At 55.0% G+C, this 27,148-nt stretch overlaps 1 protein-coding gene across 7 annotated transcripts in view; it reads right to left on the bottom strand.

Moving 5' to 3' along the window:
* The window catches only part of SLC38A10 (solute carrier family 38 member 10), a 42,468-nt gene that overhangs the window by 4,620 nt on the left and 10,700 nt on the right, over positions 1-27,148 (bottom strand). Inside the window, exons 6-14 of one of the 7 annotated variants that reach the window (XM_029210925.1) lie at positions 26,844-26,968; positions 24,010-24,112; positions 22,798-22,980; positions 20,406-20,517; positions 19,435-19,541; positions 8,786-8,972; positions 2,360-2,527; positions 1,724-2,176; positions 1,060-1,191 (exon numbers count right to left, since the gene is read on the bottom strand). In XM_029210925.1, coding sequence (XP_029066758.1) covers positions 1,060-1,191; positions 1,724-2,176; positions 2,360-2,527; positions 8,786-8,972; positions 19,435-19,541; positions 20,406-20,517; positions 22,798-22,980; positions 24,010-24,112; positions 26,844-26,968 — 1,570 coding nt within the window. Of the gene's footprint in view, positions 1-1,059; positions 1,192-1,723; positions 2,177-2,359; positions 2,528-8,785; positions 8,973-19,434; positions 19,542-20,405; positions 20,518-22,797; positions 22,981-24,009; positions 24,113-25,444; positions 25,554-26,843; positions 26,969-27,148 lie in introns of those variants that run through there. The other 6 variants (XM_029210928.1, XM_029210926.1, XM_029210927.1 and 3 more) reach the window with 6 other exon arrangements.

The raw sequence follows: 27,148 nt of genomic DNA, 5'->3' as shown, positions 1-27,148 counted from the left end.
GACCAGTAAACAGACTGAAACCAAGTAACATGCGGAATTCCCACGGCTCCTGAGCGGCAGGAAACCCCAGGACCCTTGGCTCTGCCTTCCTAGCCTTGGTGTGCAGAGGCTCGGCTGGCATCCCTGTGCAGTATTCTGGGCCAGCTATCCCGAGGCTGCAGGATCTGCTGGGAAGCAGCTCATGGGGCGGCAAGGCACGAGCATCCCATGAACCCACGCAAGTCTGCTGTACCGCCATCCCCACGCACAGATCAAGACTCCCAGAGCACAGAATGAAACACCCAGGGGCCGTTCTGTGGACACTGCTACAAAATATGGTGACACCGCAGCGACTCAGATTGGGCGGGGACCACAGAAACCAGGATGGGTGATCACTCGCTGGGACGGCCGCCACCACCTCTAGCGCAGGGGCAGTGCCCAACCAGGTGGGCCCACGAGGAGGGTAGTCAAAAGCCAAGAGCTGGGAGCACCCCAAAATGGGCATGAAGGTATGGAGGAGGATGCAGAGCAAGTTTTGTTCACTGAAGAGAAAAGACGAGCTTTCGCTTTGGGACAGGTGCTGGGTCTTCACTGCAGGTGGACACAAATGTCCCCCCCTCCCCCACCCCTGCCCCAGCTAAGACGAAGGGGTGGGAGCCGCTGCCACAGGGTTGGGGGGAGAGCTAAGACAGCAGTGAGTCACCAGCCCTCCCACCCTCACTAATGCCCCCACACTGGGCCGACTTGTTGGAAATATTAACATATCTATTTTGAAATGAGATCCAAATGGTAACAGAAAGTCACGTGACAGTGAGAGTTTTTTTTAAAAAGGGAGAGAAAAGGAGGTAGAAAACGTTCCTAGGAAGGTGAGAAAGGAGCAGAAAAGGTTGTTAGTGGGCACGGGAGCTATTTAAGATCTTTCCTCAGCAGGAAACTGGCAAGTGTAGAGGCTGAGGCCCTGGAAAGGCCCCCAAGACAACGGGCACCTGTGGCTCCTTCCCTACATCACTCTGCTTCTGGAAGGAAGGGGCAGGTGTCTCCAGGCCCCCGGAGGATGCAGAGAGAAAGTGAAGGCCTTACCCTCCAGCTTGCTGCCTGCGTGGTCCCCGGCGTGGTCCCCGCCCTGTCCCTCCAAGGTCCTCTGCTCTCGAGGCTCTGCCTGCGGCACTGCCCCTGGGCCTGGCTTCTCCTCCGGGAGGCGAGCCTTCCCACCTGCACACACGGCAAAAACTCAGGAGGCTGGCAGGAAACTCAGAAGAACGTAGAGAAGGGACAAGAGAAGGAGGCAGATGTTTCCTAAAATCACCCTCCACGTCGCCCCTCCCTCCCCTGTGGCAGTGTATACTCAACCCGCTGAGTACCAGGGAGGTAATAAAAGATATTTAACATGTCATAGGCTGGCGGCAGGGAGCCGGTGTTAACTACCTTCGCCAGTTAACACGCAGGGACCGTCCCCAGCAGCTCTGAGATGGCACTTAACAATGCACCACCCACCCGGCCAGGCCTGCGCCGCAGCCCCGTGTGTGCCCAGACACACAGGACTAGCTCAGCACCTGACGTTTACGGGCCTGGCAAACAAGTGTGTGACAGATTGATGAGAATAGCTGCCAAGCCCCCGACAGCGGCAGAAGGGCTGCCACACGCACGTGCCAATCTTGCGAGAAAAGACAGGCAGTGAGGGTGGTCAGCTTCTGCCCCCTCCGCAGCCTCTCCCAGGCCCCACATGGAAGGAGCCCACACCCACCGTGCTCGTTCTTCTCCACCAGCTTGCCCATGGCCCCCACGGCATGGCCGGGCAGCAGGGCACCGTCTGCTATGGCCCCTGCACCTGCCACCAGGACGTCCTGCCCCTCAGGGAGCACTGCCTGGGGCCCTGGATGCGCACCCCTGTCGCCCAGCCCCAGGTCCTCCTTCAGGGGCTCAACGGCTGGCTGACCATTTTCTTCTGGAACCTTCTGGGGATCTTTAGGAAGACCACCCGCTGCCTCCAAAGCCTGGTCCTGTCTGGGTCTCTCCCGTTCTGAATCCAGCAGTGGTAGCACCATCTGACCCTTGCCCCCCAGGGCCCTTTCATCCACACGTTTGGACGGATGCTCCTTCTCCAGTCCTTCTGGGTCTTGACCTTCGTCCACCACCACCTTGTCGTGAGGGACTGGGGGTTCATGGCGGTGGGCCTCGCCCAGAGGTACCACAACTCCTGGAAGGAGACGGCCGAGGTGGGGGAGTGGGTGGGGTGGCCTGGCCTTCCCTCCCAGGGTGGCCTTCCCTCTCCAGGCCTGTGAACTGAGTTCGTTCCCGACCAACCACGTGGCTGATGTCCAGCTGAGGTCCCTCCCCCGTGGACACCACCCCCCAACCCCCGCCCGGGCCGTCACAGCACCTTGACCAGGGCGATCCAGCTGTGCCTCCTCCTGCTTCTCCCTGGCGTCTTCCCTTGGGGGCAGATTCACAGGGCCCTTAATCTGGGCCTGCTCCATCTCATCTTTCTCATTTGGTAGCTTCGGCTTATCTCGGCTGTCCTCGGCCACGTCCACAATTGGATTCTGGCCTGTAAGCACGGCACAGATAACTGAGCGGTGTTTCCACATGGCCGCACCAGCAATCAGCACGGCAACTGGGCAGTTTTCCCTGGATTGTAATCACATTTCCCAGTCGAATGGCAGAGCCTAAGCAATTATACTTTTTCCTGTTCAATGATTAGCAGTTAAGTAGTATAGAAACCTGTCATTTTTCATGTGTGTTCGTAACAAAAATACGTCAAAATGCAATTTACACCTAACTGGGTGCAGAAGAGCGACATCCTGCATAAGCCTGGCCATCACCACCAGGTGGCAGCACGAACCCACCGTTTGAGGCCTGGGGACAGCCATCCGGCCCAAGCGCAACCAACCCCTTGCTGTAGGCCAAGGGGGAAGGGGAGGATGAGGGATGCTTAAGGAAAATGCCTGAGGGAGGTTGATTTGCAATTCTGTCAACTTCTTGCTGCAGAAGTGAAAATTCCTATCAAAAGGAAGGTGAGAAAGAGGTGTAGCCCACAAAGCTGGACCCTCTTGCCTCCCACATGCCTGCATCCCACAAGCCATCTCATCCTCCAGCAGGTCCAACAGCTCACCTGCACAGTCACCGCGGGTCCTCGGGGAGAGGTGCACGAGGATGGCCGCCGAACTGGGCCAAAATGGAGCCTATTAGGAAACTCTCTCCATTAACAAAACCACTTTCTACCTGTTAGGCAAACGTGGCAGAAACTAAAAAACTATCTGGGGAAAAAACACGTGTAAAAAGAATCATTTCAGGGCTTCCCTGGTGGCGCAGTGGTTAAGAATCCGCCTGCCAATGCAGGGGACACGGGTTTGAGCCCTGGTCCGGGAAGATCCCACATGCCGCGAAGCAACTAAGTTCGTGCGCCACAACTACTGAGCCTGCGCTCTAGAGCCCACGAGCCACAATTACTGAAGCCTGTGCACCTAGAACCTGTGCTCCGCAACGAGAAGCCACTGTAATGAGAAGCCCACGCACCGCAACGAAGTGGTCCCCGCTCATGGCAGCTAAAGAAAGCCCGCACACAGCAACGAAGACCCAACGCAGCCAAAAATAAAAACAAATAAATAAAAAAGAATCATTTCATCCCAGAGGCCTGAAGCAACTGGTTTCCCCCTTCAGGGCACAAGCTGCCTGCAAAAGGGGAGGCGGAATCCCGAAAGGGCCTCTGGGGGGATTCACAACAGTCCTGTTCAGGTGGGCCTGCTCCCTCCCCCAGAGGAGGAGAAGGGACCAGGCTGAACTGCCATGCTGGCCGGGGGCGCCTTCAGCAGCTGAGGTTTAGTGTCCAGACTGTGGGGGGTCGTGCTGGGCAGAAGCCAGACTCAGGGCTCCACAGTTCAACCAAGCAGCTGATTCTAATAAGCACGCGGCCCTTCGCCACACCACAGTTAACACCCCATCCCCAGCCCGCACAGAGCCCTGTGCTCAGAATCAAGAGGTGTCTGTTCCAGCGGATCACAAAGTGAAGAAAGGGGGCCGGGAAGGGAAGGAAGAACACAACAAAACAGAAAACTACTCCATTATGTCACAGGAACAAGTCATGTTCTCAGCAGAGAACAAAACCTGTTGCTCGTCAGGCAAAGGAACGACCTGGAGACTCAGGTGTGCAAGGGGCACAGGGTGCACAGCGCGGCCACCCTGCCTGCAGAGGCCGGGCCTCCGACACTTCACAGCTGTCCTTGGCAATGGACACAGCGCTTCCTAAAAGGAACGGAGCTCCTCATGAGGACAGTTTGCCAGCAATGCCTCTGGGCCACAGTAAAACTAACACAGAACTTCCTAATTAGTAACTGAAAACCAGCCCACACTCCGTCTGCCCTGCGGCTAGGCTCTGGAATGAGGCGCCCGCGGTGGCACAGACAGGAAATCGCCCGTGCGGTCATCGGTCATCACCCCAGGGAAGGACGAAGGCTGCCAGGCCGACCCTGGACCGTTTCTCCTCCTGGAGGCAGCAGTGGGTCAGCGGGGAGTGGCCAGCAGAGGGCGCCTCGGCCTGGAAGGGCCTCCTCTCGTTCTCAAGGTCATGGCCTCCGCGCCCCAAAGTGGAAACCACACAGACATACGCCATGCCTGCCTCATTCTGCCAGGCGGTGGAGCATCCCGACATGCACGGCCTCATCCCACACTCAGACCCTCCTGATGGTGCTTCTGGCCAGGAGCTCCCAAGACACACAGGCCGATGGACGGTCACCCATCAGACTCTCCTTCCCGTGTCCAGTGCAGGCGCCAGGTGATTCTGTAACTGGCTTAGGGAGACAGAGGACCAAAGGCCATAGACACCTGCAGTTCTAAAATCTGGGTATGTATGTCAGGTTGCAGGTGCGACGTCCTGAGTAGGCCTGTCCACGGCAACGAGAATCTGCCTTCAAGGTTGGTTCCACCTTGGAAGACAGGGTCTGGGCTGGGGGCTCCTCTTTGTCGACTCTCCCCTGCAGGACCCCATTCTGAGTCCAGGGGCGTCTCTTTCCGTATCTTGTGATCAGTAAAGATGGAAGCAGTCCTCTCTGACTGCTAAGCACAAAAATGAAGTGACTTTCAAAATCACACCTGAGTCCCATAGATGGAGTCCCTGTTGACTGGAGGGGAACCCCAAGTTCAGGAGACACACGGGACCCCAGGGCCATGCGGAGAGCAGGAGCAGCCACCAACGTTCCTTTAAAAGGCCAGATGCTGCTCCTGAGTAACTCTCCTGACAGCCTTCGAAGTGCCCGCCTCGCTGCTGCCCTGAGGTTTTACTCGTTACCCCCAAGTCTTCTCAGCAGGCAGCAAGAGAAACGCTGACTATGACACCCTTTTGAATGTGCAGGAATCCCAATGGGCCCCTGGACCCAAAGTCCTAGCCGGGTGGCCCGGCGGCCCCACATCTGGCTCACCGTCACAGCTCTCCTGCAGACAGGCACATCTGCCCACGGGCAGCAGGTGGAGAGGGCATGGGCCGGTCACTCGGGGCTGGACATGGGAGGCAGCACCCCTCCCGCCCCCAAGGAGTCCTTCTGGATTCAGCCGCGGCTGGCGTGGTTATCTTAGCACCGGTGAAATAAGCTCACAGCCTTGTCCTGACAAACGGGCAGAAAAACTGAAGTCACTCGGCAGAGCGGTGTTAATAGCCCCTTCTCTGCAGGGCACAGGGAGAGCTGTGGGGGACCACGGAGAGAAGGCAGGCGTGGAGCCGGGCCTCCCCGTGGGCACGCCGGCATCTGTCGCAGGAGTTTGGACGCTTTCCTGTCTGCGTGCACCGGCAGCTGGCGCAGCAGCACAAGGGACGCATCCTCGGAAGAACAATTAGGTAGGAGCTTGTGGGGGTCAAGCTCCCGCTCAGGTCACCTGTGTCCCCACACGAACGGATTGCTGGCCACAGGCCCCGTCCTGGCCCTTCCTCTTCTTCCCCACCCAGCAGAAGCCGGGCCGTGTCCCTGATGGGGAAAGGGATGAGTTGTATAATGGGTGTGGCCAAGGCGGCCCCCCCAACACCAAGAGAAGCTGCAGACTGGGCGGGAGAGGAAGGAAGGGGACAAGGCCACATTCAAAGGAGGAGCTGAGAGTATCACCAACTCTGAACCCACCCGCCAGGCCCTTGAGCAGGCCATGAGCCTCAGGTGAGCAGCCTCGTAGCCTTTCCTAAAGGGCTCGGCCACCTCTTCTGTCCACACCAGGTGCGTCCTGGGCCCTGCACGTGCTTAGAGTGACAGGCTGGGGGTGGCCAGTCCCGCATGTCCCCAGGAGAGCAGGATTCCCCCAGTCCTAAGGCCAGCTCGGGCTCTAAGGAACGTTCATACCATTTTGGCCTCTTCGACATCTAAGAGGCCAGTAAACCCACCTCACACGCTGATGGGCAGACGTCTGCAGGGCACGTGGCCAAGGCCCCACGGGCCCAGCTCTGCTTCAACGAGGCAACCCATCAATGACGGGGAGGCCGGGGGCAAGAAACACGGAGACTGAGTTAAACAAACGGCATGTGGTTCCAAGAGAGGCCATGTGTTTGTTACAGACTCGTGGAAGAAATGGAAACCAGATGTGGCCGCGGCAGCTCCAGGTGAGCCGGGGGCCTGCCTCCACGACAGGATGCAGCTGCTCGTGCAGGCCGTGGGCTGGAGGCTGCACAGCGCCGTGGGGACAGGTAGCCCAGTGCCGACTATGTCAACTGATGCCGAGAAGCCCTACTGGGCGGGCCCACAGCCAGCTGAGATGCGAAACTGGTGTCCGAGTCTAGTTCTGCTGGAGGTGCCCTTAAAGCACACAGGGCCAGGACACCGGAGAGTGAGGGACACAGTGGGGCTGTCAACAGGGGTGGAGGAGCAACACCTATCTCCCTCTTCAAGGAGGCTTTTTTCCCATCCAAAGTACTGAATCCATGCAACTTGCTGTGGGATGCCCAGGCAGCTTATTATTTTTATTTTTTATAAATTTATTTATTTTATTTATTTATTTTTGGCGGCATTCGGTCTTCGTTGCTGCATGTGGGCTTTCTCTAGTTGTGGCAAGCAGGGGCTACTCTTTGCTGCGGTGCGCGGGCTTCTCATTGCGGTGGCTTCTCTTGTTCCGAAGCACAGGCTCTAGAGCGCAGGCTCAGTAGTTGTGGCACACGGGCTTAGTTGCTCCGCAGCATGTGGGATCTTCCCGGACCAGGGCGCAAGCCCGTGTCCCCTGCATTGGCAGGCGGATTCTTAACCACTGTGCCACCAGGGAAGCCCTCTTCTTTATTTTTGAATATTTATTTATTTGGCTGCGCCAGGTCTTAGTTGTGGCATGCAGGATCTTTGTTGCCGCATGCGGGATCTTCGTTGCGGCATGAGGGATCTTTTAGCTGTGGCATGTGGGATCTTTAGTTGTGGCATGTAGGGTCTTTTAGTTGCAGCATGCGGATCTAGTTCCCTGACCAGGGATCGAACCTGGGTCCCCTGCATTGGGAGCGAGGAGTCTTAACCACTGGACCACTAGGCGAGTCCCCCGGGCAGCTTCTGACCACTCTGATTAACTTCTCTGCTGAGCCCCGCTATTCCCAGGGGTCCTCTCTGCAGGGGACCCCCAAAGGGAGAGTCTTCTAGCCGGCTCTCGCCATCCCAGGAAGGCAGAGGAGAGCATGCCCAGCTACTCCGGGCTCAGAGCTCCCCCAAAAGAGCCCCAGGATAGACTGTTCTGCAGGAAGTTGGTGTGGGGTGCTGGCACTGCAGGGGCTTTCTGAGCACAGGGAGGTAAAGGCTGGAACAGAGACAGCAACACATCCAAGAGCCCCATACCTCCAACTGCGGGTAGCCCAGCCCTGCAAGCACCCAGCACGCTTGCCTCCCTGGACAGCCCTTGGGACCTTTCCTTTTGTCAATCACAGTAGCTGAGGAGGCCAGGGCTCCTCTGAGCTTCTTAGCCATCACCACTCAAAGGGACCTGGAATCCACCAGCAACCAGCACTGCTCCCCCAGAGGGGAATGCCAGGCAGGCAGCCTGGGGAATCTCAATCCAAGCCAGGGGTTTCTTTGCAGGGAAGGTAAGCAGACACGCACACACCATTAGTATGAATACACAAAACCCAGCCCTTGTCAGGGCAGAAGCCCCTGGAATGAACGTTATCATAGGCAGCACCACCGACCAGAACCCGAACCTGATGCCGCTCGGAGCTCCTAGAAGGAGAGAGGCCAGATGGAGGGAGCCCTCCCCGCACCCCTCCCATCTAGGCCTGGGAAGGCCACAGGCTCCGAGACACCTCTTCTCTCCCAATACCCCCAGACGCAACGGAGCTCCTGCTGTACCCCAGAAAGCCGCGCTTAGAAACCACCCTGCACCCCATGGGCCCTGCCACATATGGGCGATGGGGCCACTGCACTGGGGGGCCTTCCAAGGCAGGCCTGCAGCTCATGAGGGAGTGTGGCTCATCCCTCTATCAACGGGCAGGTCAACAAGTAATACACAAAGTGAAACAGGAAACAAAGCTGAGGGGGATCACTGACTTTGTCCAGGAAAACCTGGCTTAAAATTTACACCCTCAAAACAAAACAGGCAAACGTGAACGACACCCCCAAGTTTACTCACCTGTTACCGCTCTGAACGGGGTGCTCAGATCTTGGCCCGGCTGCCTGCCATCTGTCTGTCCCCTGCACGCAGGTGGCCGCACCCGCCAGCCCCCTGGAGGCCCCCCACCCCCTCCATCACCCAAAGAGGATGGAGGCAACTGGGCAGGTGAGACAGCCTGGGAAGTGCCACCTGGGTCCCCGTGACCCCAAGATGACGCTGCTGGGGTGTCCCCAAGAAGGCTGCAGGCCTGTGTGCATACCTGAGAGCCGCGTACCTGGGAGCCGCGTACCTGGGAGCTGGGCTGCCTCTGCCTTCATCGCGCCCTCAGCCTCTCCAAGTCTGCTGCCTGGGGCTTCCTTTGCCAAGTCCACAGGGGCCTCCTGGCTCACGGACAGGGTGGTGTGTGTGCTGACCACCAGGATGCCCAGGCCGACCCAGAGCACCACCTGGACGAGACAAAGACCCCAAGAGCTAAAGGGGTCATGCAGTCCCTACGCCCCTGCCCTTCTTGGGGGGTGGGGCACAGCCCACAGAGGCCCCAACCACAATGACCACTAGATGATGGTCACTAACTGATCAGCGTGACCGAATCATGGGCCACATCTGCAGGAGCCACACTGGTGATGGGGCCGGTGGGGTGGCGGGGGTGCCGTGAGGGAGCCTGAAGACAGCAGGGGCAGCAAGTATGACATGGAGGGGCCTACTGGCTGGAGAGACCCAAGCCCACCGGCCAGGCACCCTGGAGAACCCGGCAGCCACGCCTCCCCACGCCTAATGCAGCAGAGATTGGGTCCCTTGATGGTTCTGGCCAGGAGAGCAAGAATCTTGGGGCATCTGCCTAACCTGAAGGGAGCCCTTGCTTGTCCCACCCCCTCACCCAGTAGAGGGCCCAGACCACTGGGTGCCCGGCTACAAATGACCTATCCCCAACATCACCCAGCAAGCCAGACACGCCTGCAGCTGCAGGGCACAGCCGGGGAGACGGCTGGGAAGGAGGTGGCTCCTCGCCCCCTCTGGCCGTCGGTGCCCATCGGTGCTGCCCAGCGAGCTGAGCTGAAGGCACTACTGCTCACCGAGGGGCCTCATCCCCACCTGGTCCCTCCTGTTGTGGCCCCCAGGCTGATCATAAGTGCTGCCCTCGGTGACTCAGTACACGAACCCCACGTTGTGTAACTCTGTCTCCCCTGCAGCTCCTGTACACGTTGGGCCGACGCTCTCCATGTTACTTCTGCTGCCACAGCAGTGGACGCTGCTTGTTCTGCCCTTCCCAGCCAGGCCCAGCCCATGCAGCTCTGCCCAAGGAGCCATAACTCCTGGTGCCGCAGAGAGGACCACGAGGCGGCCTGCCTGAAGAGCCAGGGGGCCCCACCACCCACCTCCACGTGCTCTCAGAGTCAGAACTCAAACCTTTTCCGAAAGGCACGTTGACTTTTTGAAATATATCTGTTCAAAAGAACCACTGAGACTTTCCCAGGCCCAACACAATTAGAGAAGAAAGATTTTGTGCAGGAAGAAAGGACCTGTGCTCCTGAAGGTGGGTCCAGCAAATGAGGAGAACCTTGGGGAGAAAGTCTGTTTCAACCGCTGCCACTCTGGAAACACTGAGCTGGTTCAGGGCTCATGGAAGCAAAATGCTGGCCGTGCTCCGGGATCAGCCATGGTTCAGGGAGGCCTGGTCAGTACCATGGACTTGAGAGGCCCCTCCGGCACTGACCACCAGCCGGCCTTAGTCAGGTGCGCATGGGGATATTGTTGGATTTGAGCCCCTGGGGTCTGAGCAGCATCAGAAGACTGTACACAGCTTGGGGTCAAGAGCTCCTGACTCTCGCCCCCCACCCCAAGTTATTTTCTGAAAAATGTGTGGATTCCCAGCTTCAGCTGTGTGCTCAAAGAGTAGCATGCTATACCCACTCGCCATGAAGGGAAGATTCAAAGAGCAATGGTATCCAGAGGCGACCAAAGTAGTTTTAAAAAATTTAAAAGAAACTTTAAATCCCTTGCATCTCGTATTTCTCCAGAGAAACAACAAAAAGAACTTCACGTCCCGACTTGGACCCCGTGGCACTGACAGGATGAGGACAAGACCGAGTGAGAGTCCTGAAATACTCAAACGGCCAAAGTGGTTCTGCCTGCGTGGCCGGCCAGAGAGGGGGATGACAGCTCCAGAAGGGCCCCCAGGACAGCGCCAGGTGGGGATCCCAATGAGCCTGGGCTTCACCAGCAGAACCCCATTCCCCTCCAGGCCCTGATTTGGACAGCCCCTAAAATGGTTTTGACACAGAGATGAAGACATCTGCTTGGTTGTTTTTTGTTGGTTTTTTTTTACAGGGACATCACTGAACATTCCACGGGAGACGGACAAGCCAAAGGCAACATTTCATCCCTGGCTTTGAATGATTTATTTCAACCCTTGGCTTTCTGACCTTAAAGAAACAAATCGCGCACAAAATAAAAAACGTTAACTCCATCAATGCTAGGAGACAGCAAGCTTCCCAAAAAAAGACCAAGAAAGCATCAACTTAAATTCAATTTACGAAGAGCCTGCACGGAGCCAGGAAGCGCCGCCTGGTGTCACACACACACGTGCCTATGCCCCCGGCCCAGACATCCCACGAGCCCACTGGCCAAGTGTGTTCCCTGGCTCCACCCTGTCCAAGAAGATACCCCACCAACGCTCCCCCACCCGGCGGCAGTCTCCACCCCACCCTTCGCCGAGACCCCCCCTCGTCCCCTGACACACCTGGCTCTCAAGCTGCCCTGGGCTCTGTGGGGTACTTGCCAGCTGACCACTGTCTAAGCATGAGCAGCCTGCTGGCCCTGCCAGAGCCTTTGTAACTGGTCACAGCCCCAGCTCTCCACTCTCACCCTTTGCTTTGAAGAAATGCCACAGGTCCGCAGAAACCTCCAGGCAGGGAAGCCAAAGCCACCCCAGCTTGAGGGGGGCAGAGGATTAATGGCAGGCTGGCGTCACTGAGGACGTGGGAGGGCCATGCCTCACACCAAGGGAATCTAGGTCCACGGGTGATGCTGATGCAGTGACCAGATCACAGTCTGCAAGCAGGCATGTGTGGGGAGGCAAGAGTCAGCCAGAGCCACGGTGGGCACAAGGCCCCCAGGGCAGTGTCAGGAGCTCCAGGTGGGCCAGACTTTGGAAAGGGCACAGGTGTTGGCCAACTCCCTGGGGCAGCCATGACAAGTATGCACCGACCACAGACCCCCACCACCACCCCACCAAAGGCCGGAGGCGTCCATGAGGCCCCAGGGTCACAAGAGGCCAGAGCTGCCAGGTTGCCGCTCTGCCATGAAGTTTGGGAGGCTGATGCCGCACATGTGTTAACAGGGACAGTCATCAGTTCCCCCAAAGCCCTGATAAGGAAGAGATGCTGCTCCCAGAAGAAGGGGCCACAGCTGAGGTCTGTACTGCACCTGCCAGCAGTGATGGAATGATGGGGAACACGGGGGAGCCAGCTGGGGTACAGGGCTGTCATGGCCTCAAGACGGGGACAGGAGGGCACCTGTGCCTGCAGAACCCGTCTTCCAGGTACAACTTCCTGAAAGTCCAGAGCTGCTTTGAAATGGGACAAGGTTGGTGAGCGAGCCGGGTGCACCAGACGTCTGATCACGCAGCGCTGACTTCTGTTCTTCTTAACCAGTTGCAGAGCCGCCAGGAGAAACACAAACACATCCTGACGTCTCAGCCCAGGTACATACGGCAAAACCAGGGGCTTGGCCTGGGGACCATTTGCGATGCGACACCCCAAGGCTCCCAATCTGCTGGGGTCTCCAACTCAGAACCAGAGACAAGCCCTGGCCGGGAAGAAGGTGTCCCCTTTCACTGCTCACATGTGAGACTGAAGATGTACACGTTCAAACGAAACCACCTCGAGGCAGGGGCTCCGGAGCCCGCCCCGTGCACCCCAATCTGGGTCTTCAGGGCAGTGTGATCAGGGCATGGCAGGCATCCTAGCCCAGAGGCCAGGGCGTCACAGCCTGGGTGGCGTCCAACAGGTCCTGGTGCACGTTTGTGTCCTTGTCTCAGGAGCACAGCGGCGCCTTCTGGCCCTCCCTGCGGATGCTCCCCAGTGCTCCGCACAAGGACAGCTATGGAGGCTGGTGCCGCTCTGGCTCAGGGCTCCACTGCCTCTTGTGAGTCCCAGGTGGCCCCGCTACCCCTGCTGGCTCCCGGCCGCAGCATCAACTCCGGACGGTGAAACCCACCCCTTCTGCCTCAGCCCCACTGGAGAGACCCTCTGAGTTCTCGAATTTTCAAGATAAAGGATGAACTAGTGATGACAGATAAGGTTCTTTTCGATTTGCTAGGGGCCAACTGTGTTTTCGCGGTCCCTGCTTATTCTTCTGAGGACGTTTCTCAGAATATGTTTCTTTTATGCCTTTCTCCGGCACAGCTATGATGGGCCCATCACCCGTGCCCCCCACCTTCCCTGGCTCTTCCCAAGGTCCGGGGCCAGTAACAAGCACCTCTGTGCCAGCAGCCCTCAGGCATCTGGGGCAAGTAGACTCGGGCTAATGCCAGGTCTGTGCCATCCTAGGGAGCAGCAGCCGGGGCTCCCAGGACAGGAGGGACACACTCCAAGCGGGTACCCTCCGGGCCCTAGGTCTGCACACCACACTCCAGCCACATTTCTTTTTTTTTTTTTTTTTTGTGGTATGCGGGGCTCTCACTATTGTGGCCTCTCCCGTTGCGGAGCACAGGCTCCGGACGCGCAGGCTCAGCGGCCATGGCTCACGGGCCCAGCCGCTCGGCGGCATGTGGGACCTTCCCAGACCGGGGCATGAACCCGTATCCCCTGCATCGGCAGGCGGTCTCTCAACCAGCCACATTTCTGAGCATGCCCCTTGCAAGGTTCATTTTCCTCAAAACATGTAAACTCCGTGGGAAATAAAACAGCAGGGCATACAAATGGTATGCCACGGTCAGAGGGTCGATTCTAGGACTGATCTGCGATGTACCTCACCAAGACACTAAGTCCAAAGGGGAAACTTTCCATCTTCTCTGCACGTAGTCCGAAAGTAGTTAATATAATTTAATATGCTTTCCAGTTTTAAAAATCCATAGTAACACAGGCACAGATAGATGTCTCTTTAACGCGATTCTGCATGTGTTCACGTCTACAGACACGTGGGGGCGTTTGAATGCGCATGTTCATTTCTGTACATGAAGCCAAAACCAGCATTACGCTCGACAGTTCAACACTGGAAGCTGTCCCAGCTGAGTTGGGAAGACGACTAGCTGCCCCCCCCCGCGCCCCCGCCAGCGCCACGGCGAGAGGTGTAGGACGACACAGATGAGAGAGAAACAACTGGAAAGGGGGAGGTGAAATTAACAAGAGATGCTGTAAGGTCAGAAGGTAAAAAAAAGTTAATATATGAGAATCTATAGCCTCCCTACGTACAAACAATCAGGAAAGCCAGAGGAAGGAGAGGTCCCAGTATCACAGGCACATGTAGCAGAGGGATGCTGGTGCAGCAGACGGAGACGGGGAAGGGGGGCTGAGTGCAGCTGTGACGACTGAACGCCACACCCCATTATCACACTGGGAGGCTCACTAATACACTCTGCAGATTAGCCAGAGTCTCAAGGGAATGATTCTTTCCAAAGTTATCTACAGCTTCAATGAATTCCAATTAGACCAAAACCAAAAAGGTGGATTTATTTTTGTTAAGAGTCAGATCAGCTGACAGAAAGTAAACAGGGAGTTCCCTGGTGGCCTAGTGGTTAGGATTCCAGGCTTTCGCTGCCGTGACCTGGGTTCAATCCCTGTTTGGGGAACTAAGATCCCGCAAGCCACATGGCGCAGCCAAAAAAAAAAAAAAAGTAAGCAAGCAAGAACATCCAGAAATGTCATTAATGAAAGAAAAGAGATTAGAATTTAAACGTTTTCAGAGCCACACAACAAGGGAGCACCATCACAAGGCCGGGTAATTAAAACAGCGTGGACGGCCACGTCACTGGACGGGACATCCAGGAAATTAAAATACAAGTCCCAAATGAGCCCAAATACATACAAGAACTTAATATACAGGAGCAGTAACATTTCATATCACTGATGGACGAACAGTTTTCTGACAACTAGAAAGCCATCTAGAAAAACTGAGGATACCTACTTTGTTTCTCACACCAAAATAGAATACCGATGGGTCAAAGATTTAAATGGAAAAATGAAATCATGGAATTACTGAAAGAACTGAGGGAAGAATTCCTTGAAATAATACTGAAGTGGGAGGGTCATTTTAACAATGACTTTTTTCTCTCCTACAAAGAGTCTGATAGACTAAAACACTGGTACTTCACAAACTGGGAAAAACATTTGCAATTTGGCAGGCAATGGGCCAATTTCCTCATATTATAAGGAGTTCCTAAAACTCACCAAAATCCCCAATTGAAGACCGGTGAACAACCTCAGCAGCTAAGACTTGAAGGGTGAGAGACTCCAGAGAACAGATAAGCACCGAGGGGCCACCAGGCCAGGCTTTTCCCAGTCAGCAGTGCTGAGCAGCCCTGGAGCCTGCAGTCACACAGACTGGGCCCCAGGCATTAGAAGTGAGGGCTCCCCAGCAGCCAGAACCGGAGCGGCTACAATCCTGGAGAAGAGGAACCCTCCAAGGATGCACCCACGTTCTGTGTTCAGTTCTCCCCTGAGGCACGTGCCAGCCACCAGCTGGGCAGAGTCGTGCAGAGAGCAGTTGCCAAGAGGATGAAAGCTAAGCAGATAATTTAGCAATCTGCGGGTGACTGCATTGAGACTCAGGAAGGGCTACACTCTAGGAGTGAGGGCAAACCTGAAACAGATTGGCCTCAAGTGGACACAGGCCTTCTGCCCATCCTCTCCGTCTGCTGGACAGAGGACAACATCATCCAGAGCCTCCACGATTTCTCACATACACCTACACAAAGTACCAAGCATGTCAGGGGACAGGACCAGGCCCCAGAAAACCAAGAGGGTGCAAAGGATCAATATAAACAAACTGACTATTTGAACAATAATAATGATGTCTTGTGGTGTTTAAAATATATGTAAAATTAAAATACATAAAAACAACAGCACCGAAGGCCAGAGGAAGGTAAATGGAGTTAAAATATCATTGGATAGTTGCCTCATCTGGGAAACAGTCAAAAAAAACTAACTTACGGTCAACTCTAATAAGCCAAGGATTCATATTAAACTGCCTTGTATAACCACTAGTAGAACAGAAATGTACAACAGCTAATAGAAGAACAGACAATAAATACTTAAAATGCTTGATTTATCCAAAAGGCAGCAAGCAAAAAAGAAACAGAAAAAAGAACATATGGGACAAATAAAAAACAAAGAGTAAGACGGAAGCTTTAATCCCCCCAAATCAGTAATTTTATTAACTGTAAATAGTCTTAAATACTCCTATTATCAGGATGGATCAAAACAAAACAAAACAAAAGCCAACTAAATGCTCTTACCCGAGACATACCTTAAATATAAAGGCATAGAGAGATCAAAAGAGAAAGGATAATAAAAACAATATTGTGCAAATATAAACCCCAAATAAAGCTGGATTAGCTACACTGTTCAGACAGGGCTGCCTATAAGGAGAGAAGCATTTCCAAAGATAAAAAGGGACATTTCACAACCAAAAGGGTCAGTTTAATAAAATATAGCCATTTTAAAACTGTACGCTCCTAATAACATAGCTTCAAAACAAAAAGCAAAAATTGATATAACAAGACAAATAAGCCTATAATTAAAGTGGGAACTGTCATACCTTCTTCATAACTGATACACAAGAAGATTAAAAAATCAGTAAGAATATGTAAAATCTAAAAATCAGTTACTAAACTCAACTCAACCACATGTTGGATGCATACTGCATCCAACAACTGCAGACTCTACAGACAGCTAAACAGCCATCAGAATAGACCATCTGCTGGGCCCCAAGAAATGTCAAAGGACTGAAGTTCTTCAGCTCGTGTTCTCGAATCACACTGGGACTGTGCTCGAAATCAATAAAAGAGAGTCCTGGAAAATCCCCCAAAGTTTGGAAATCTAAAGAAGCTACTGGTGACAATCAGCTAGAGTCCCCAAAGGGCTGTAGACAGAAGGGGGTTCCGATAAGGAAAGGTTTGAGATCTGCCTCAGGAGGAGCACAGCAGTCAAAAGCAGAGCTAATATAACCTAATATGTAGGACCCAGTGCAAAATGAAGATGTGTGGCCTTTTATCCAAAAATCAGGTAAACAGTACCATTAAAAGTACTAGAATGTTTTTCCTTTTTTCTGTGGTCTCTCTCACAACTCGTTAACAGTGTTTTTTCTGTTTGCGATTTTGCTGTTAGAGAAAAAGTTAAAATTTTATATTATTAGCATTAAAAATACATAAATAAATAAAGAAGCCAGTGGTGAAATAAGAAATAAGGATGGGGCTTCCCTGGTGGCGCAGTGGTTGACAGTCCGCCTGCCAATGCAGGGGACACGGGTTCGTGCCCCGGTCTGGGAAGATCCCACATGCTGCGGAGCGGCTGGGCCCGTGAGACATGGCCGCTGAGCCTGCGCGTATGGAGCCTGTGCTCCGCAACGGGAGAGGCCACAACAGTGAGAGGCCCGCGTACCGCAAAAAAAAAAAAAAAAAGAAAAGAAAAAAGAAATAAGGATGGAAATTAGGAAAAGTTGCAAAATGAATGATGATGTCAAGTCTTCAATCTATAGTTTGATGCAATCCCAGTCAAATGCCAACAGCTGAGAAGCCACTTCTAAAACTGACTTGGGGGACGTCCCTGGCGGTCCAGTGGTTAAGACCCTGCACTTTCACTGCAGAGGGCACGGGTTCCATCCCTGGTCGGGGAACTAAGATCCCACATGCTGCATGGTGCAGTCAAAAAATTTTAAAAATTAAAAAATATAAAATTGAGTTGGAAATGCAAACAGCCAACAATAGGAAAGGCCATCTTTAAAGCAGCCAGCATCAAAACTCCCTACAAAGCCTTAGCAACCAACACAGGGTAGCGCTAGTGTGGGAGAGACCGACAGACCAGTGAATGGGAGTTCCCAGCCTCACACGTACACAGGTAACTGATGACAACGGTGCCCAGCAACGCTGGGGCAAGGGGTTGCTGCTCAACTGGAGAGTCACACAGAACACGACCCCTGACCCCTGCCACACACCAAGCGTTCCAGATGGGAAGTAGATCTAAATGTGAAAGAGAAAATACAAGGCTTCTACAGTATGACAGAGTAGACTGTCTTCAGGACCTGGGGATAAGCAAAATTTCCTAAGTAGTACATAAAAAGCACACAGCAAAAGAAAAACTCAAAAAACTGAACTACACTGAAATTACGAACATCTGTTGATCAGAAGGTGTCATTTAGAAAGTGAAAAGGCAGCCAAGAATGAGACAAAACATTTGTAATATATACTTCTGAAAAAAGTCTTATATCTAGAATCTTTTACAAACCTCTACAAATCAGTAAGAAAAAAATAACCCAATAGTTAAAAAATGGGCAAGACTTGAAAGGCATTCAACGAAGATACCCACACGGCTAACAAGAGTATGAAAAGGTGCTCAACAGTCATCTGGAAATTGCAAATTAAAACCCAAATGAGGTACTGCTACACGTCCATCGGAAGGGCTAGAATCTAACAAAGGGACAGTAGATGTTAAAGCAACGAAAATTCCAATATGGTGCCTGAGGAGCACTTTGGAAAGCTGGAAAAAGTCTGGCAAAATCTACTAAAATTGGACAGACATAACCTCAGGACCCAACAATTCCGCACCTAGGTGAATAACCAACAAAAGTGCACACACGCTGCACCAGGAGAGACGTGCAGAACGGCCCGTCCAGGACACCCTGCTCTGGGTGACTGTAGATTCCTACAGTGGAGAATCACATGGCAGGGAAGACGGGCAAACCACCCCTGGCCACCCTGGCAGTAACGCGGAGGAACTCAGGCATGATGCTGAGTAAGGAGGCTAGACACACGCCGACACTTCCTGTGAGACTCCATTTGTACTAACTTGAAAGGCAGGCAAAATTATTCCAAAATGTTAGAAGACAGACAGGCAGTAACCTTAGTGGAGGAAAGACTGTGGGGTGCCCCAGGGAAGCTTCAAGTGCTGGAATGCTCTGTATCTGGCCTGGAGGTGGTTCCAGGTGTGGAACTTAGCCGACATGTATCAAGCTGTACCTGAGAATTATGTGTTTTGCCATATGTATACTACGCTCCTAAAAAATTTACCAAAATCAACTGATAAGAAAAAGCTCAACAACTCCATTAAAGGTGAGCAAAAAGCACGGACAGTTCATGGAAAGAGAAACGCTCACCTTCACTCCAGAGCAGCCGAGACTTGCCACCATCCTCGGGCTGACGGAGGGGAGAGGCAGAGCTTGGCTGCTAAGCAGCGGCGCTGACCTGCACACGGGCCCTTGGGGGGAAGCTCCCACTCCTGACATAGGGATCCCGGGGCCCAGAGAGCTTCCTATAGGTACTTTCTCAAATATACAGAAACGCTCGTGGGCACAGACAGTCACCCTGGCACTGTCTGTAACAGTGAAAGACTGGAGAGGTGACACCAACAAGACAGTCCCCAGCGAGACAGTGCGGATGTCCTCAGGAGGGGATGGAGACGGGGACGTGAGCGTGTGGCACACACAGATAATCCGGTCACTGTACAGACAGGCGGGGGAAAGCGGTTCAGCACTCAATGCTCAGATAAGCGTGGTCAGCAGCTCGGCTCAGCGGCCCTGCGGTGCAAGGCTGCTCACCCTGGCTTAACCCCACGTTTCTCAGACCTACAGGACCACGATCCTTTTGTGCTAAGAAACACAACGAGTTCACAGGCACTTCAGAGAACACCGCCTCCTGCTCTCCGCGACCCAGACCCGCCCTGAGTGGGGCCGAGAGCGCTGCGCAGCACGCACCTGGGAGGAGAGGGCGTTCTTGTGGATCTTCTTGTGGACCAGCGCCGGGCAGATGAAGCAGATGAGGCTTCCCATCGTGGCGCCCGTGAGGCCCAGGACTGTCTCCACTGGGAACAAGAGTCACAGGGAGGGGTGAGCTTCCAGCGAGCAGGGTGAGGAGCCTTGCCACTAAGGCGCATCTACGCGTGCCGCCGGACAGCAGCGAGGAGCGGGGCACAGCCTTCTGTGCCCGCAAGGACCCTTAGGGTGTCCGATCTGACAGCGTCGGGCCAGGCGCCTCAGGCAAGTCCCCTCCACTCTGTACCTCAGCTTCTTCGCCAGTGAGGTGAGGCTAACAGCACTGCCCGCCCCATGCTGGGTCCACAACGCTGTTACGGCTCCTCGCGGAGCGTCCGGGCGGCCAGCGGGGGCTTCTGGGCCGGATCATCTTACATCACCCCACCTGCTGCCCAGCGAGTGACTGAGCAGGGCCTGTCCTGGTTGCGTGGGGAAGCTGGGAGCCTGGAGTGTGGGGCCTGGGGGTCGCTCCCTGGAGGGCATGCGGGGCCCACTCGATGTCTGAGGACAGTGAGCTCTGTCTGTGCTGCAGCAGGACATCGGACAACAGAAATCTTGCCCAGGGCCCTTCCCTTTTCCCTGGGTGACGTGTCAATGAAATCAGGAGTCAGCAGTCAGGAGCTTCTTTATAACCACTAACTTCACACATCAGGCGGGGACCCCGCATCGCAGCTCCCACCCACGTGTTTGTGGTCACATCAAGCTGCAGCCTTTTCTCCCAAGCCTTTCTCAGGGAGCCAAAGAAAAAAGCGCCCAAGAGTCTCTAGACTTTTTTTGACCAGAGAGGACGGTGGTGAGATTCTGAGCGTCTTGGCTGAACACCGAGACTTGAGGCAGGGGCGCACAACAGCAGGAAGGGGGCGCGGGGCAGAACAGGCCAGCAGGAGGCCAGCCGCTGCAGCAGCCCCACTTACCATTTGGGATCATGATTCCACCGACCATGGTTCCAAACACAACCGAGAGGGTGAGGGCTTTAAACCGCAGGGGCGGCATGTAGCCTCCAGCGGCAAAGGTCCCGTCTTTTTGCTACATGAAAGAAAATAAAAACAAGGTTCTGAAATGACCAATTTCCTCTCCACCCTGCAGTGAGCAAGTCCTTAAAGGGCTCTGCCAACACCCCAGGTAGGTCTGCCCGGGAGGTGGCAGGCGAGCACTCTGGGCACAGGCAGATGTGCCTGAACGTGAACCTGCAACCAGAACTGCGGACCCCAGGAAGGTCCAGGCTGCTCCTCACAGCAGCTACGGTGGTAAATAACAACTTCGTTCTGAGATATGAAGAACAAATCCTTCTGTTCTCCTTTTAGAGCAATGCCGTGAGAGAGATTTTTAAAAATACTGCATAGCACGGGAAACAGAACACATCCTCAGTTCACAGTGACACGCAGTGGGTTTCAGGGTGCAGTGGGCCCCCCATGCACGCAGACACGTTCGGCTGCACCATCCTCGTCTCCAGCAGGCACGTCCAGGAAGAAGACAAGGGGACAAGTCAAGTCATTACATGCTGTAATCAAGCCAAAGAGACCACCTCTGGCCTCACCTCCACATCCATAGGCACAGGGGCACCAGAAGCACCTCATCAGGCTGTGGTGAGGACCAAAGGAGGTGATGGGAGTGAAGCTTCTAGAACAGTGCTGTGCACACAGGAGGGGCTAGCCATGATTACTATTGCTGGGCTAGGAAAACAGCACTCAAGTGAAGCTTCAGACCCTTCCAGAACTACAGTTTGGAGGCACCCAATATCCAGAATTGACTTGCACAGGCAGCTTTCTTAGGACAGACTAGTGAGGGAGGTTGTTAGGTCTACACCCTCTGACTCAGAAACCTACAGAAATTTACCCAAGAAACACTCCAAGAGGAGAAGAAGAAATGGGCAGCTACATGCAGGAAGGGGGTCACGAGAGTCACCCGTGATAGGTCAAGGGTGAAAGACCAGCAATGAACAGGAAGTGAGAGCAAGGGCTTAGTGATGCTGGGGGTTTCTATGGATACACATGGACTAAAGACGGGAGAAAACACAGCGAGAGGAAATCTGCAAAGAGATGCACACAAACGCCAAGGGGAGCAGAACGGGTCATTCGAATGAGGATGGAGGCATGCAGGTAAGTTTTCCACTTGAATTAACGTTTCCTTTAATACCGCTACTGATTTTCTAATTTAAAAAATCACAAAAACATGTTATTTACAGAAACACAAATGCTGTTCAGATATGAAGTACATGTTTGCATCAGAGGACCCCATGGCTGCATAAGCTAGCCCGCCGCGCCCCCCAGGGGACAGAGCCTTGCTTGGTGCCCAGGTGCCTGAACAGCTAACAGGGGTGGGGCAGGCAGCCAGTTCTTCAGGACTGGAGCTCTGCCGCAAGGTGTTGTCCCTGGTGGCAGAATCTGTGGGAGGCTGCCTCAACCATGCGCCAAGCCACATGGACGAGCCCAGTTCCGGCTGTCCTGGAGGCCTAGGCAGCCACCCACCCCGTCTGCCTACCAGACTCTCCCCTCCCCGCCACCATGGCCTAAGCAGTTCAAGTGGCCACCAGGAGTCCTGGCTGACGCCACAGACCAGGCTCAAGGACTCGGGCAGGAACACAAGAACCACTGCAGAGAGACAGGGCCAACCCCATGCCCTCGCCCTCGGGCACGAGCTACCACACTTGCACCTCTTGTTGTCAACTGGGCAGGAGTTAGAGAGCCAGGGGAATGTGAGTTCCCACTGTACATTTGGAAAACTGCTTACACAGGACTACATGGCGCTGGGCCTACACACACGACAGCAAACAAAACTCAGCCTCTCTCAAGGTTCAGATGTCCTTTGTCAAATTATCAAAACTTTCCCTTACACAAATGTAAAGAGAATGGTGGCCTGAGCCCAGCGTTCATCTGCCCACCCGGCCAGCCATTATCAGCTCCTGTCAGTTAAACCAGCTCTTCTGAGTTCCCAAACACTCCTCTCCCACAGGGTTGTGCTGAAGCAAGCCCCTGATTTCCTGCTACTTCTCCGATGTGGGGGACAGCAGGGAAGTCACAGGACACGAGCCTAACCTGCTTGGACACTGGGCCTGACTCCACATCTCCTGCTGGAATCGACCCGATTAATCTGGGGCTCTGTTCTCCAAAGTTGGTTAAAAAAAAAGATCCCTATTAAAAGATATCATTTTAATTGGAGTTTTTAATTTTTAACTAGGAAAAACTCTTCCTACTACCGCCCAGGAAAATAAAGAACTAGCAAAAGCCACTTGAGGACAACATAACTGAGACCAGGACAGAGACAATTTCGGGCAGAACGCTGTCCAAGGGGCCCTGAGCACCTTACCTGCTGCTCAAAAAGCAGCGTGTTCAAGGCCTGTCTGCAGGGCAGGATCATCATGGGGAAGCCTACGGCCACGGACATCATGAAGCCCACACGGATCATCTCGGTCACCAGGTTGGAAGGGAAATGCATGAGCACGTTGCCCGCGGTGGCCTCGGTGAAGCTCACGTAGCCGAAGAAGCCCACCTGCAGGGGGACGACAGAGGGATGGAGGGGGCATGTGGTGAGAGGGGCGCACCCTCCCCGGAACAGCCGCGAGCCTCATCACGAGCAGCTGCAGCAAGACCAAGGCCCCCCAGCTCCTGGCTCGTAAACAACCTCCTTGACAAGCAGAGGCTGCAGGTCTAAAGGCGAGAGTCCGATGTGGCTTCTCCCCACTTGGACAACAGGGCACCAAGAGAAGGGAGCTGCCTGCATGGAAAGGGAGCATCAGAATGCCCCATGAGCCCCGCAGAGGGGCTGGACTTAATCTGGCTCAAAACCCAAACCAGGGGTAAATCAAGGTCCCCACAAGCTCAGGCTCAGCGTGGACAACAATCTGACGGACCATTTGTAAAAACCAACAAGAATGGTGGAACCACAAAGTTCAGGGAAACAAGCCAGGCTCTCAGTGAATTTATATCTCTATTTGCCATGTAAAAAAACAACGAAGGGGCTTCCCTGGTGGCGCAGTGGTTGAGAGTCCGCCTGCCGATGCAGGGGACACGGGTTCGTGCCCCGGTCCGGGAGGATCCCACATGCCGCGGAGCGGCTGGGCCTGTGAGCCATGGCCGCTGAGCCTGCGCGTCCGGAGCCTGTGCTCCGCAACGGGAGAGGCCACAGCAGTGGGAGGCCCGCGTACCGGGGAAAAAAAAAAAAACAACAACGAAGAGGAGAATTAAGAAGACTGGAGGGAAAATCTCCCAAAACATGAACTGTATCTGCATCTGTGGGCTGGAACCTGTGATATCCTTTCTCTGCTATTTCACTGTCTCCCACTTCTCACTGATGGACCACCTTTCTACAGCACATCAGTAGAGCTCTTGGGGAGGCTCCAGGCCCTGCGCTGAGGCACCCACGCTCCTCCCGGGATGGGGACAACACCACCACCTGGGGAGCAGGCTCACAGGTGGCCCTGGAGCTGAGTGGGCACTGGGATGGGAAGGAGAGAGGGCAGGCCTGCGCTGGGGGACTGGAGGAACTGTGCAAGGGGGTGGGGTGTGAAAGGGTTCCTACCATGACATAGAAGGTGGTGACCACATTGAGGGAGGAGGCGAAGATGGAGCTCATGGCTTTCACTGATGGCTCATCCAGGCTGTCATAGGTGGGCAGGACCTGGCTGTATAAAAACGAGCGACTTCACGGAGCCGATTCCAGAGACAGACACACCTCCCCCGGAGCCCCAGCCGAGTCTCCAACACCTGCCTTCCCATCACGCTGGCCACCACTGGAGCCGAGGCCGAGCTCTCACAATACTACAGACAGTACTCAGAGCCCTCCCTGAACGTGATCTCTGTAAACATTTCAGAAGTGCCACAGGATGAAAGGCCGTTTGTTCCACTGCAGCAGGAGCGTGACCGCTCCGGGCTGGGCTGAAGCACCCCGTGTTTACAGGGGAAGCAGGAAGCGGTTCAGAGCATCGCTGTCAAAAGAATGGAAAGTTAAACAAACAAGCCGGGCTGCCTGCCCATCTCAGCGCCTCAGCGAGGGGCTCAGAGCCGGCGTGGACCCAGCTCTGCGACGGGAAGAGTGGCTTCAGTCCCACGGCCCACAGCCAGCAGGGCAGTGCCGCCAGGCCTGGGAGGGATGCGTCCATGCAGGCTCTCTGCAAACAGCAGGCAGGGACCCTGCACCTGCGAGACGTGGGCCCCACGGAGGCAAACAGGAAGGGGCGGGGGGGTGGGTGGGACGGGGGTCTCCTGTGCAGCCCTGAGAGGAGAAAGCAGGGTGACGCTATGCTGAAGGCTCAGGCTCAGCACCAAGGGAGACGGGGCCAGCGGTCACGCCACGCGGGAGGCCGGGAGGGGGCGCGTCAGGACATAAATGAAACCACAATAGTCAGTGGAGCCAAATCCCAAAACCGCCTTAAAAAAAGTGAAAGGAGAACAAAGAGGACCCGCTAACGTTATTAACAGCAAACGACAAGGATGAGGATGGGGGAGGCCTGGCCGGCAGAAGCTGGCACCGTCCCCCGGCCCTGTACACCATCCCATCAGCTACCCACAGTGGGCGGGGTCACAGCAGACAGCTGTCCTCACCTCGGCCCGGCGGAGGGCAGCGGGTGGCCACACGCCCATGCAGCCCAGGGAGGCGGCAGAGGACCTGCAGGGGAACTGGCACCATCATCTGGGTGCTGACCAGCTCCTTGGACCAGAGTGGGGTCCATGCCAGGGAGCCCCAGCACCAGATCTCGGGACAAGGGCGTCCCACCCCAGCCCCCAGCACACACAGGGAGAAGTCCCTGCCCAAGAGCCGCTGACACTGAGGGGAGGGGGCTGTGCCCTGAAAGTGGGGATGGATGCGTGTGGAACGACCACAGTCCCCGCCTTGCTCCCATCCTGCCTGGGCCCCAGGGACCCCTGATGGTGGCAGCCAGACCCCCGTGGTGGGCCAACCCAGCACCCACAGAGCACTTGCCCACCTCGCTGAGCAGCCATGTGACTCAGTTTACCTGAGTCAGAGAAGTCCGCCTGTCTCCCTGCACAGCCTGGGCCTCCACGTGCTCAGTGCTCTCTCCGAGCTTCTCTGGGCCGCAGGGCCAAGTGGTCCTGCACCACCACGTACTCATTTACTGCGAATTCAGACCAGAAAGGGCCACACAGTGATGGCACAGCGGAGGCCCGTCCCGTCCAGGACGGGGAAACCAGCCACACAGCCGGGGCCGTGGTCACCCGGCAAGAGCAGCAGGGCCCCCGCCCCACACGTGCTCTGGGGCAGACTTGCAGGGGAGGGAAGAGCCGTCTCTGCCCTTGGATGCCCCCAGCTCTGGACCCCTCAGCACCGCTCCCTAGGGAACGTGAGTGCCTCTGCAGGCCCTGTGCCCTCCATGAGCAGCAGACGGGACATGTGCTCACAACCCCTCCGGAACCCATAACTCCACCTGAGAACCAAACCCAGCAGACGTGCCTGACTACAGAGCAGCCACCACCAAAAGCCCGACCAGGGTTTATTTTCAAAGAAGCAAACTCAGACAAAAAGGACAACCGGTAACTAGGTACATGGCAAAAGGATGTAACTTCTGTCACTGATTGTAACAGGGACATTAAACAGCAAGAGTGGAGAGTGTTCTGGTGGAAACCAAGCTGCCAAGAGAGACGAGAAGTGGGAAACCACGATTTGGATCTCGCGTGTGGGTGTAAACACAGCAGTCTGAACAGTCTCATCTGTCACATTAGTTTACGACTGGCACAGTTGATGCCCGTAGAGTTGTGGGGGGCTGCTCTGCCAGCCCCCCGCCACCGATGGTCCCTTCCTATCCCCGCCGGATTTATGCCTCTCTTTTGAGCGGGTTACCACCTGACTGGGCATGAATCACAGGCTCCTGTCATTTGGTAGAGAAGATAAGGCTACTGGAATTAAGGAAATAGCTGCTCTGCATTTACAAAGCCCTGCGTGCCAGAGAGCGCACGCCTGCTCACATGCACGCGCACATACACACACAGGCCTCTGAAAGCATCCCAGCGGCAGTCTGAAGTCAATGTTTGTGCAATTTCCTCTTAAATATTCTCACACGAACAGCTAAATTCTGGCAAAATGCTCGGGACTCTGTGAGTCAGATGGTTTGGGGCTGTTCTGTGTTCCCCACAGCCAACTCTACTCGTGGGGGATTTGGCAAACTCGGCGCTCTCACCAACGTGCCGGCAACACATCTTGGGAATAAAGTCGATTTCTCCCTCACTAAACATCTAACTCCCACCCTGAACCCAAAGCAGGAAGGCCACGGTGAAGAACGCATTACTCCTCGTGGCCTGGATCAACCACTGAACAAAACAGTGCTTCCCTCTCCCAGGATCATAGCCCCACCTCATAACACACTCACACCCGGGGCCCTGGGAGCAGGCAGTACTTACGACTGGCAGGCAAAGGACATGCCAAAGATGGGGATGCAGCGGAAGACACCCTCCCAGCGGATGTAGCTGACTCGCCGCAGCCACTGCCCACCAAAGAGGCCGTGCTTGAGGGAGGAGAGCATGATCTGTGAGGAGAAGAAAGCGGAGCTTGGCACCAGACAGCAGACACAGGTGGGACTCGGGCCAGGGCCAGGCAAAGAATGGATGCTGCCTGCACCACAGTGGGAAAGAGACAGCCTACAGCCTCTGGCACAGTGCCACCTGGTGCCACCAGCTGGAGGGGCCGGGGGTGGTGCACGGTCCCG

The sequence above is a fragment of the Monodon monoceros genome, unplaced genomic scaffold (genome assembly GCF_005190385.1).
Source record: "Monodon monoceros isolate NGI ecotype Baffin Bay Population unplaced genomic scaffold, NGI_Narwhal_1 Super_Scaffold_9, whole genome shotgun sequence".
Lineage (NCBI taxonomy): Eukaryota > Metazoa > Chordata > Mammalia > Artiodactyla > Monodontidae > Monodon > Monodon monoceros.
The sequence above is the reverse complement of the archived record's forward strand: the minus strand, read 5'-3'. Positions and strand labels throughout refer to the sequence as shown.